General features: G+C 39.8%; 1 protein-coding gene and 2 long non-coding RNA genes across 3 annotated transcripts in view; 2 read left to right on the top strand and 1 right to left on the bottom strand.

Moving 5' to 3' along the window:
* Positions 1 to 12498, top strand: part of FLACC1 (flagellum associated containing coiled-coil domains 1) — a 59175-nt gene that overhangs the window by 39621 nt on the left and 7056 nt on the right. Inside the window, exons 13-14 of the mRNA XM_026454565.2 lie at positions 4581 to 4680; positions 6276 to 6379. Coding sequence (XP_026310350.1) covers positions 4581 to 4680; positions 6276 to 6379 — 204 coding nt within the window. The remainder of the gene's footprint in view (positions 1 to 4580; positions 4681 to 6275; positions 6380 to 12498) is intronic.
* LOC111547304 lies at positions 2622 to 3894 on the bottom strand. The gene is made up of 2 exons (XR_002733085.2): positions 3654 to 3894; positions 2622 to 3242 (listed from the first exon to the last, which is right to left on the bottom strand). It is a non-coding gene; the product is annotated as an uncharacterized LOC111547304 (long non-coding RNA).
* Positions 5163 to 6138, top strand: LOC113224884. Its single transcript, XR_003309474.2, has 2 exons — positions 5163 to 5306; positions 5961 to 6138. It is a non-coding gene; the product is annotated as an uncharacterized LOC113224884 (long non-coding RNA).

Below are 12498 nucleotides of genomic sequence, written 5' to 3'. Positions count from 1 at the left end.
AGTAGCTGGGACTACAGGCGCCCGCCACCTCGCCCGGCTAGTTTTTTGTATTTTTTAGTAGAGACGGGGTTTCACCATGTTAGCCAGGATGGTCTCGATCTCCTGACCTCGTAATCCACCCGTCTCGGCCTCCCAAAGTGCTGGGATTACAGGCTTGAGCCACCGCGCCCGGCCAATTATGGCCATTCTTGTAGGAGTAAGGTGGTATGTCACAGGTAGAAGGAAAACTCCAGCTGAACTTTGTAACAATTCCAACTGAATAGGAAATCTGGCCAGAACTTGGAGGAAGGCATGAATCTGGTGGGCAGACTCCACAGGCAGGGAAACACAAAAGCACTAGTTGCTTTTGCAGGTGGGAGGCTGGTAGCCTGGGGCAAGTTCTCAGCCCTGTTTGCCCACTGCCTGGAGACAAACTTGGTGCTACTGGGTTGGGGGCACGGTGCAAGTAAGATCAATCTTCTGGGTTTCGTGGAAGCTGGGTGAGGTCTGTTTTGTTTTGCTTAGTCTTGCTTTGGCTATGTGGGGTCTTTTTTGGTTCCATATGAATTTTAGGATTTTTTTTTCTAGTTCTGTGAAAAACAGTGGTGGTATTTTGATGGGAATTGCGTTAAATTTGTAGATTGCTTTTGGCAGTATGAGATTTTTCACAATATTGATTCTACCCATCAGTGTGCAGGGGATGTGTTTCCATTTGTTTGTGTCATCTATGATTTCTTTCAGCAGTGTTTTATAGTTTTCCTTGTAGAGGTCTTGCACCTCCTTGGTTAGGTATATTCCTAAAAATTTTATTTTTCTGTTGCAGCTATTGTAAAAGGGGTTGAGTTCTTGATTTGAACCTTCAGGTTCCCCAGTAAGGTTGTGTGTTTGGAGGTGAGCAATCCCCCTTTCCTACTTCCACAGTTTGGACACTCACAGTATTTGGGGCATCTCCCAGCTCCTACGTAGCAATCCACTTCCTTCAGAGGGCCTGTGGATTCTCTCGACTTTCCTGAATTATTCCTGCAGTAGTTCTGGAGCAAAAGTTCACGATGCAAGACCACATGCTGCTCTGTCCATCCAAGTGGGAGCTGCAATCTAGTCCTGCCTCCCGTCCACCATCTCTGTAGCCTTGTATTAATAGTATAGTTTGAAGTCAGTTAATGAGATGCCTCCAGCTTTGTTCTTTTTGCCTAGGATTGCTTTGGCTATTTAGGCTCTTTTTTGTTCCATATGAATTTTACAATAATTTTTTCTGATTTTGTGAAAACTGATGCTGGTAGTTTGACAGGAATAGCATTTAATCTCTTAATTGCTTTAAGCAGTGTGGCCATCTTAATGATATTGACTCTTCCAATCCATCAGCATGGAATGTTTTTCCATTTGTTTGTGTTGTCTCTGATTTCTTTCAGCAGCATTTTGTAGTTCTCCTTTTACCTCCTTGGTTAGCTTTATTTTTAGGTATTTTATTCTTTTTGTGTCTATTTTGAATGGGATTACATTCTTGATTTGACTCTCAGCTTGGACATTATTGGTGTATAGAAATGCTATTGATTTTTTGTTCATTGATTTTGTATCCTGAAACTTTACTGAACTTGTTATCAGTTCCAGGAGCATTTTGGCAGATTCTTTAGAGTTTTCTAGGTATGGAATTATATTATCAGTGAACAGAAAAATAATTTGACTTCTTCTTTCCTATTTGAATGCCTTTTATTTCTTTCTCTTGACTAATGGCTCTGGCTAGTACTTCCAGTGCTATGTTAAATAGGAGTGGTGAGAGTGAGCATCCTTGTCTTGTGATAGTTCTCAAGGGGAATGCTTCCAGCTTTTACCCATTCAGTAGGATGTTGGCTGTGGGTTTGTCATAGATGGTTCTTATTATTTTGAAGTATGTTCCTTTAATAACCTAATTTGCTGAGAGTTTTTATCATGAAGGGATGTTAGATTTTATCAAAGGCTTTTTCCATGTCTATTGAGATGATCATATGGGTTTTCTTTCTAACTCTGTTTACGTGGTGAATCACATTTATGGATTCACATATGTTGAACCAACCTTGCATTGTGAGAATGAAGCCTACTTGATCATGGTGAATTAACTTTTTTTTTTTTTTTTTTGAGACAGTGTCTTATTGTGTCACATGGGTTGGAGGGCAGTGGCACAATCACAGCTCAGTGAAGCTTGAACCTCCTGGGCTGCAGTGATCCTCACACCTCAGCCTCCTAAAGAGCTGGGACCACTACATGCAGCCATTTTTTATTTTTTCTGTAGAGATGGGGTCTCATCATGTTGCTCAAACTCCTGGGCTCAAGCAGTTCTCCTGACTCAACCTCCCATAGTGCTGGGATCACAGGTATGAGCCACCATGCCTGACCATGAATTAACTTTTTCACTTTTTCATGTGTAGCTGGATTCAGTTTGCAAGTATTTTGTTGAGCATTTTTTCAGTCTATCTTCATAGAGATGTTGGCCTGTAGATCTGTAGTTTCTTTTTTGTCTTTGCCAGGTTTTGGTATCAGGATAATGCTGGCTTCATAGAATGAGTTAGGGAGGAATCCCTCGTCCTCATTTTTTTGGAATAGTTTCAGTAGAATTGGTACCAGCTCTTCTTTGTACTTCTGGTAGATTTTGGCTCTGAATCTTTCTGGTCCCAGAATTTTTTTTTTTTTTTTTTTTGAGTGTTAGATTTTTTTATTACTGATTCAATTTCAAAACTCAATATTGTCTATTTGGGGTTTCAGTTGCTTCTTGACTCAATCTTTGGAGGTTGTATTTCCAGGAATTTATCCATTTTCTGTAGATTTTCTTGTCTGTATGCATACAGATGTTCATAGTGGTCTCTGAGGAACTTTTGTATTTCTGTGGGATTGGTTGTAATGTCACCTTTGTCCTTTCTGAATGTGCTTATTTGGATCATCCTTTTTTTCTTTGTTAATGTAGCTAGCACGCTATCGGTCTTGTGATAGTGTGCAAGACCGATAGCGGTCTTTCAAAGATCCAACTTTTTGTTTCATTGGTTCTTTGTATGGATTTTTGAATCTTGATTCCATTCAGTTCTGATCTGATTTTAGTTATTTCTTTTCTTCTCCTAGCTTTGAGGTTAGTTTGTTCTTGTTTTGGAATGAACATTTTTAAGGCCTTTAATATATTTGGCCAGATTGCCATCCAAAAAGAATGTATCACTCTGCACTGCCAAAAGCAAAGCATGGAGTGCTCACGTCATCTTAGAATAAAACCCATCCATTTAATCAGCTCATTTGATGAAGGCCTAGGAAAACAAAGTTAGGGCATGATTCTTACTAGGTAGATGAAGAGAGTTAAGGGATGGCTAGCGGGGTGGGAAAGGACTGAAGCCTCAAGCCTTCTTCATATTTAATTGTGTAGTATAGTGACCAACTAGTTCTAGTCTGCCTGAGACTTTCCAGGTTTTAGCACTGAGAGTCCAGAGTCCCAGGAAACCCCTAAGTGTCATACAGACAAGGACACTTGGTCACTCTATCAAAAGTTAAACACCAGTACCTGAAGTTCTATTTAACACTTAAAGTTTCAGTTTTGAGCCTGTGTCTAAAACTCACTGTTTAGGATACTCCTTGGTATATTCAGGGAAAACATCATAGAGAACAGCCTAACATGTGTGAGTGGTAAATAGAATAGGTTGGGTGTGAATCCTTCTACTCACCTGAAAAAGAAGGCAGTCAGCATCCTTGGACCCTACTAGCAGCATCCAGGTCCAGGGTCTTCCCCCTTCTAGGGTTCCATGTTCATGAAATCTGAGCCAAGCAACAGTATTGGTATTGGATTAGGCTTATTTAACCTCAACCACAAAAGAAAGTTAGATTTGCTGGAAAAAAAGCAGACATTCTCTGAAAAACATCCCCTTATTTTGTAAGTGTTCAAATTAACTACTAGGCATTTTCTTTCTTCTTCTTCTTCTTTTTTTTTTTTTTTTGAGACAGAGTATCTCATTCTGTCAACAGGCTGGTGCAGTGGCATGATCTCGGCTCACTGCAACCTCTGCCTTCTAGGTTCAAGCTATTCTTCTGCCTCAGCCTCCCAAGTAGCTGGGACTACAGGTGCGTGCCACCACGTCCAGCTAATTTTTGTATTTTTAGTAGAGACTATGGGGTTTCACCATGTTGGCCAGGATGGTCTCGACCTCTTGACCTCGTGATCTGCATGCCTCTGCCCTCCAAAGTGCTGGGATTACAGATGTGAGCCACCACGCCCAGCGTCCTTTCTTCTTGTGCTATTGAAGAGGGATTTGTGATTCAGGGGGAACTGACATATGATTCTTCAACATGGAGAACTCTACCTGTCTTCAAAGGAAGCTCGGTTCTAGTGGGGCAAACACTGTGCATAGTTTGCCCTTGACCTTTGGGTTCCACAAGCTCTCTGTTGGGCTGGGTTGGAATTTACTTCCCACCAGTCACCCATGGAGGACCCACTCAGTGAGGGCCCTAGGTAAGGGAAGATGCACAGAACATGTGCTGGGCCCTGGCCACTGTGCAGTGCCAAGAGAAGTCCTCCCTGAGTTGGGTTTTAAAGCCTCTCCAGATCACCTTCATTTTAGGACTCTTTTCTTCATGATGCCTTTGTACCTCCCCAGGACAGTATTTATGATGAAATGGAAGAGAAGTGGTCAAAACAGAAGGCAAAATGGAAGAAGGATGAGAAGTTGGAGCGAGAAAGTATCCTGCTACAGCAAAGTGAGTACAGAAACTCTAGCTTTTTTTTTTTTTTTTTTTTTTTTTTGACAAGGCGTTAAAAAAACTGCCATGAAGTTTGGTCTTGACTTGAGGAAGGTGGCCTTGGGCTTACCAAGGGTGATGGGCCACATGCTAGATACCTGAATGGGAGGTACCCAGAGTTTTCATGAAAGCAAAATGACAACAAGGGTAGGGTCTTTTTTGAAGTTCAGGCATCTGATCTAAGAGAATCTAAGCCTGTACCTTCTGAAACTCATTTGGTCCAAGTTTGCCTGTGATGGCTGGAACAAATGCTAGAATCCCTGTAGGGAGTGCAGACTTATTATCTAGAAATAGATGAACTCAAAGTTCCAAGAGTTCTTTAATTAGAATGTGAAATGTTCACTTGCATGTGGGCAGGGGACAGATAGGAACAACACAATCCATTATACTAAGAGCTTCTATATTCCCACATCTTCCAGAAGGAATTCACACTTGGTAAATATTTTTAATATTTCCAACAACACAGAGCTTGCATCATACAAAGTACTCTATAGGTGTACCTCCCATCTCCATTGAACTTGTTCATAAAAGGAAAAAAGAAGAGAATTTGTGGAGACTACTCCAGGCCTAGAAGACTAGTTGAGGTAGGAGTGGGACTTCTACAGACCTATTCTGCATTCCACGCCAACCACATTCATTTCAGATTTAGTTGATTTTAACAAATTACTCATTTAAATGCAGATACTACATGGGAAAATTAATTCACATTCTGGTAGGCACTCTGGACTGCCAGAAAGTAATATGAAGACCCTGGAGTTAAGGCTGGGGAACGGGAGGGGGAGCTGCTCCTGTTTGGGGCTTTACCTAGAATTCTAGTGCAATAGAACCCAAGTCATATCCCAGATTCTAGCTACTCATAACGACTCTCATCCCATATTGCCAAAGTCTAAGTAAAGATGTAACCACCAGTTTTGGAAGACCAGAATTTAGCTGCTCACCATCCAGCTCAGTCAGAGGCTTACCCTGTCAGACCAGACACTCCCTGTCCTTCCCCAGAATTGCAACACTGAAGAAATCTGTTTCCCTTTGCTCCTCCTTCCTCCTGTTTGATACTGGGGCTTTACTGGCAGGTTTCCTTGCAGTTGTCCCAGCATCATTCTTTAAAAATACTTTCCTTTCCCCATTGAGTTGCTTTAGTGTCTGAACACTAAGTTGAAGCCTACCTCTACCCCAGCACTAAGTACAGGATGAATTTTATTGCTGGCAAAGTAATGTTAGCCAAGAGCTTTTACTTTAAGGTAAGGATATCCATGATAGCATAGTGGTTACATCAGCAGAGGGAATGGACAAAATAAAAAGCAACAGATTCAAAATAAACCACACACAGAAGAACCAGAGATGGTGGTGATAAATCCCATATGACTAATGTGATTGAGGACAACCACCGTGCTCACCTCACCCTCAAGCACCTCCAGGTGAGTGTCAGAGGTTGAACAACAGGTTGCAATGACCTTGAGTCTGGAATTGCTTTTATCTTTAGGTATTCTGGGTTTCTCATTGCACCTGCTTTTCCCATCTTTACACATATATGTGCTTCCCTGTCACTTCCACAGGAAAAAAGATGACCAAAAAATTCGAACTGGAGTCAGGAGAAGAAGAGAAGAAAATAAATGAATCCTGCAGCACTGTCTTTGAGAACTTCATTCAAGAGAAGGAGGTAATTCAGCCCAAACCACCTTGGTTACTGAATGTGTAGTCCAGGTGATACATCCAAGTTCCCAGGTGTGACTCCATAATTAAGTGATCTTTTTGTCTTTCTGGGCATAATCCTTCTCTCCCAGCTTTCTGGAAATGTATGCAAACAGACTGACAGTCTTGCTGTCCTTTAGCTGGACAATCTTCCCATAGGCTAGACAGTCTTATCAAAGGGTTCTTAGAACAAAAATTATAATTAACTGGAAATAACAGAATGCTAAACATGCAGAAACTGAAAATCCTTATTTTGCCAAAATCCCATCTCTGAATATCCTTTTCATTCTTCACTGTAGCTGTTATAGCTGTAGTGCTATTATTGGGCGCTAGGGCAGGTACAGGTTTAACTTTATAGGAACTTGCCAAAACTATTTTCCAAAGTAGTTGTACCATTTTATTCTAGCATCTTAAATAAATTGGAATTCCAGTTGCTCTACATCCTTTACAACAATTAGTTTTGCCAGTCTTTTAATTTTGGTCATTCCAGTGGGCATGAAGTGGTACTTCATTATGGTTTTCATTTCCCTGATGACTATTTATGTTGGGCATTTTCTCATATGCTTATTGGTCCATTCAAATATCTTCTTCCATAAAGTGCCTGCTCAAGTCTTTTCCCATTTAAAAAAGTAGGAGGTGCTTATATTTTTATTTTTAATATGTAGGAGTACTTTTTATATTGTGGATACAAGTTTTTTTGGTCAGATATACATGTTGTAAATATTGTCTCTCAGCCTATGGTTTGCCTCTTCATTTTGTTAATGATATATTTTGATATACAAAAGCTTTAAATTTTGATGAAAGGCAATGATCATTTTTTTACTTTTATGGTTACAGATTTTTGTGTCCTGTCTATAAAATCGTTGCCTATTCCAATGTCATGAAGATATTATATTTTTTTAGAAGCCTTAAAATTTTAGCTTTTATGATTCTATGATCCATTTTGAATAATTTTTGTGTACGAAGTGAAGTGTAAGAGTCATGGGTCATTTTTGTCTTATGGATATTCAGTTGACCTGGCATCATTCTTTAAAAATACTTTTCTTTGAAAATACAACCCATTGAGTTGCCTTAGTGTCTGATACAGTTTGGATTTGTGTCCCTGCCCAAATTCAATCAAATTGTAATCTCCAATGTTGGAGAAGGGGCTTGGTGGGAAGTGATGGGATGACGCGGGCAGATTCTCCCCCTTTCTGTTTTCATGATAGTGAGTGAGTTCTCAAAAGATCAGGTTGTAGCACCTCCCCCTTCTCTCTCTTTATTTTGTTCCAGCTATGCAAGACAGGCCTCCTTCCTCTTTACCTTCTGCCATGATTGTAATATCCCTGAGGCCTCTCCAGCCATGCTTGCAGAAATGTGAGCCAATTAAACTTCTTTTCTTTCTTCTTCTTCTTCTTATTATTTTTTATTTATTATACTTTAAGTTCTAGGGTACATGTGCACAATGTGCAGGTTTGTTACATATGTATACATCTGCCATGTTGGTATGCTGCACCCATTAGCTCCTCATTTACATTAGGTATATCTCCTAATGCTATCCTTCCCCCTCCCCCCACCCCACAACTGGCCCTGGTGTGTGGTGTTCCCCACCCTGTATCCAAGTGTTCTCGTTGTTCAGTTCCCACCTATGAGTAAGAACATGTGGTGTTTGGTTTTCTGTCCTTGCAATAGTTTGCTCAGAATGATGGTTTCCAGCTTCATCCATGTACCTACAAAAGACATAAACTCATCCTTTCTTATGGCTGCATAGTATTCCATGGTGTATATGTGCCACATTTTCTTAATACAGTCTATCATTGATGGACATTTGGGTTGGTTCCAAGTTTTGCTATTGTGAATAGTGCCACAATAAACATACATGTGCATGTGTCTTTATAGCAGCATGATTTATAATCCTTTGGGTATATACCCAGTAATGGGATGGCTGAGTCAAATGATATTTCTAGTTCTAGATCCTTGAGGAATTGCCACACTGTCTTCCACAATGGTTGAACTACTTTACAGTCCCACCAACAGTGTAAAAGTGTTCCTATTTCTCCACATCCTCTCCAGCACCTGTTGTTTCCTGACTTTTTTTTCTTTTTTTTATTATACTTTAAGTTCTAGGGTACATGTGCATAACGTGCAGGTTTGTTACATATGTATACTTGTGCCATGTTGGTGTGCTGCACCCATCAACTCGTCAGCACCCATCAATTCATCATTTATATCAGGTATAACTCCCAATGCAATCCCTCCCCCCTCCCCCCATGATCACCATTCTAACTGGTATGAGATAGTCTCTCATTGTGGTTTTGGTTTGCATTTCTCTGATGGCCAGTGTTGATGAGCATTTTTTCATGTGCCATGTGCCTTTTGGCTGCATAAATGTCTTCTTTTGAAAAGTGTCTGTTCATATCCTTTGCCCATTTTTTGATGGGGTTGTTTGATTTTTATCTTGTAAATTTGTTTAAGTTCTTTATAGATTCTGGATATTAGCCCTTTGTCAGATGAGTAGATTGCAAAAATTTTCTCCCATTCTGTAGGTTGCCTGTTCACTCTGGTGGTAGTTTCTTGTGCTTTGCAGAAAGTCTTTAGTTTAATTAGATCCCATTTTTCAATTTTGGCTTTTGTTGCCATTGCTTTTGGTGTTTTAGACATGAAGTCCTTGCCCATGTCTGTGGCCTGAACGGTATTGCCTAGGTTTTCTTCTAGGGTTTTTATGGTTTTAGGTCCGCCATTTAACTGTTTAATCCATCTTGAATTAATTTTTGTATAAGGTATCAGGAAGGGATCCAGTTTCAGTTTTCTACATATGGCTAGCCACTCTTCCCAGCACCATTTATTAAATAGGGAGTCCTTTCCCCATTTCTTGTTTTTGTCAGGTTTGTCAAAGATTAGATGGTTGTAGATGTGTGGTATTATTTCTGAGGGCTCTGTTCTGTTCCATTGGTCTATATCTCTGTTTTGGTACCAGTACCATGCTGTTTTGGTTACTGTAGCCTTGTAGTATAGTTTGATGTCAGGTAGCGTGATGCCTCCAGCTTTGTTCTTTTGGCTTAAGATTGTCTTGGCAATGTGGGCTCTTTTTTGGTTCCATATGAACTTTACAGTAGTTTTTTGTCATTCTGTGAAGAAAGTCATTGGTAGCTTGATGGGGATGGCATTGAATCCATAAATTACCTTGCGCAGTATGGCCATTTTCAACATATTGATTCTTCCTATCCATGAGCATGGAATATTCTTCCATTTGTTTCTGTCCTCTTTTATTTCATTGAGCAGTGGTTTGTGGTTCTCCTTGAAAAGATCATTCACATCCCTTGTAAGTTGGATTCCTAGGTATTTTACTTTCTTTGAAGCAGTTGTGAATGGGAGTTCACTCATGATTTGGCTCTCCAATTGTCTGTTATTGGTGTATAGGAATGCTTGTGATTCTTGCACATTGACTTTGTATGCTGAGACTTTGCTGAAGTTGCTTATCAGCTTAAGGAGATTTGGGGCTGAGATGATGGGGTTTTCTAAATATACAATCATGTCATCTGCAAACAGGGACAGTTTGACTTCATCTTTTCCTAATTGAATACCCTTTATTTCTTTCCCCTGCCTGATTGCCCTGGCCAGAACTTCCAACACTATGTTGAATAGGAGTGGTGAGAGAGGGCATCCCTGTCTTATGCCAGTTTTCAAAGGGAATGCTTCCAGTTTTTGCCCATTCAGTATGATATTGGCTGTGGGTTTGTCATAAATAGCCCCTATTATTTTTAGATACATCCCATCAATACCTAATTTATTAAGAATTTTTAGCATGAAGTGCTGTTGAATTTTGTCAAAGACCTTTTCTGCATCTATTGAGATGATCATGTGGTTTTTGTCTTTAGTTCTGTTTATGTGATGGATTATGTTTATTGATTTGCATATGTTGAACTAGCCTTGCATCCCAGGGATGAAGCCCACTTGATCATGGTGGATAAGCTTTTTGATGTGCTGCTGGATTCAGTTTGCCAGTATTTTATTGAGGATTTTTGCATTGATGTTAATCAGGGATATTGGTCTAAAATTCTCCTTTTTTTTCTTGTGTCTCTGCCAGGCTTTGGTATCAGGAATGTGTTGGCCCCATAAAATGAGTTAGGGAGGATTCCCTTTTTTTCTATTGATTGGAATAGTTTCAGAAGGAATGGTACCAGTTCCTCTTTGTACCTCTGGTGGAATTCAGCTGTGAATCTGTCTGGTCCTGGACTTTTTTTGGGTGGTAGGCTCTTAATTATTGCCTCTATTTCAGGGCCTGTTATTGGTCTATTCAGGGATTCAACTTCTTCCTTGTTTAGTCTTGGAAGGGTGTATGTGTCCAGGAATTTATCCATTTCTTCTAGATTTTCTAGTTTATTTGCATAGAGGTGTTTATAGTATTCTCTGATGGTAGTTTGTATCTCTGTTGGATAAGTGATCATATCCCCTTTATCATTTTTAATTGGCTCTATTTGATTCTTCTCTCTTCTCTTGCTAGTAGTCTTGCTAGTAGTCTATCAACTTTGTTGATCTTTTCAAAAAACCAGCTCCTGGATTCATTGATTTTTTGAAGTTTTTTTTTGTGTGTGTGTCTCTATCTCCTTCCATTCTGCTCTGATCTTAGTTATTTCTTGCCTTTTGCTTGCTTTTGAATGTGTTTGCTCTTGCTTCTCTAGATCTTTTCATTGTGATGTTAGGGTGTCAATTTTAGATCTTTCCTGCTTTCTGTTGTGGGCATTTAGTGCTGTAAATTTCCCTCTACACACTGCTTTAAATGTGTCCCAGAGATTCTGGTATGTTGTGTCTTTGTTCTCATTGGTTTCAAAGAACATCTTTATTTCTGCCTTCATTTCGTTATGTACCCAGTAGTCATTCAGGAGCAGGTTGTTCAGTTTCTATGTAGTTGAGCGGTTTTGAGTGAGTTTCTTAATCCTGAGTTCTAGTTTGATTGCACTGTGGTCTGAGAAATAGTTTGTTATAATTTGTGTTCTTTTACATTTGCTGAGGAGTGCTTTACTTCCAACTATGTGGTCAATTTTGGAATAAGTGCAATGTGGTGCTGAGAAGAATAAATATTCTTCTCAGATTTGGGGTGGAGAGTTCTGTAGATGTCTATTAGGTGTGCTTGGTGCAGAGCTGAGTTTAATTCCTGGATATCCTGTTAACTTTCTGTCTGATTGATCTATCTAATGTTGACAGTAGAGTGCTAAAGTCTCCCATTATTATTGTGTGGGAGTCTAAGTCTCTTTGTAGGTTTCTAAGGACTTGCTTTATGAATCTGGTTGCTCCTGTATTGGGTGTATATATATTTAGATAGTTAGCTCTTCTTGTTGAATTGATCCCTTTACCATTAAGTAATGGCCTTCTTTGTCTCTTTTGATCTTTGTTGGTTTAAAGTCTGTTTTATCAGAGACTAGGATTTCAACCCCTGCCTTTTTTTGTTTTCCATTTGCTTGGTAGATCTTCCTCCATCCCTTTATTTTGAGCCTATGTGTCTCTGCATGTGAGATGGGTCTCTTGAACGCAGCACACTGATGGGTCTTGACTCTTTATCCAATTTGCCAGTCTGTGTCTTTTAATTGGAGCACTTAGCCCATTTACATTTAAGGTTAATATTGTTATGTGTGAATTTGATCCTGTCGTTATGACGTTAGCTGCTTATTTTGCTCATTAGTTGATGCAGTTTCTTCCTAGCATCAGTGGTCTTTACAATTTGGCATGTTTTTGCAGTGGCTGGTACCAGTTGTTCCTTTCCATGTTTAGTGCTTTTTTCAGGAGCTCTTGTAAGGCAGGCTTGGTGGTGACAAAATCTCTCAGCATTTGCTTGTCTATAAAAGATTTTATTTCTCCTTTACTTATGAAGGTTAGTTTGGCTGGATATGAAATTCTGGGTTGAAATTTCTTTTCTTTAAGAATGTTGAATATTGGCACCCACTCTCTTCTGGCTTGCAGGGTTTCTGCTGAGAGATCTGCCATTAGTCTGATGGGCTTCCCTTTGTGGGTAACCCGACCTTTCTCTCTGGCTGCCCTTAACATTTTTTCCTTCATTCCAACTTTGGTGAATCTGACAATTTTGTGTCCTAGAGCTGCTCTTCTCGAGGA

Source organism: Piliocolobus tephrosceles, chromosome 11 (genome assembly GCF_002776525.5).
Source record: "Piliocolobus tephrosceles isolate RC106 chromosome 11, ASM277652v3, whole genome shotgun sequence".
In the NCBI taxonomy this organism is placed as follows: domain Eukaryota; kingdom Metazoa; phylum Chordata; class Mammalia; order Primates; family Cercopithecidae; genus Piliocolobus; species Piliocolobus tephrosceles.
The sequence above is the reverse complement of the archived record's forward strand: the minus strand, read 5'-3'. Positions and strand labels throughout refer to the sequence as shown.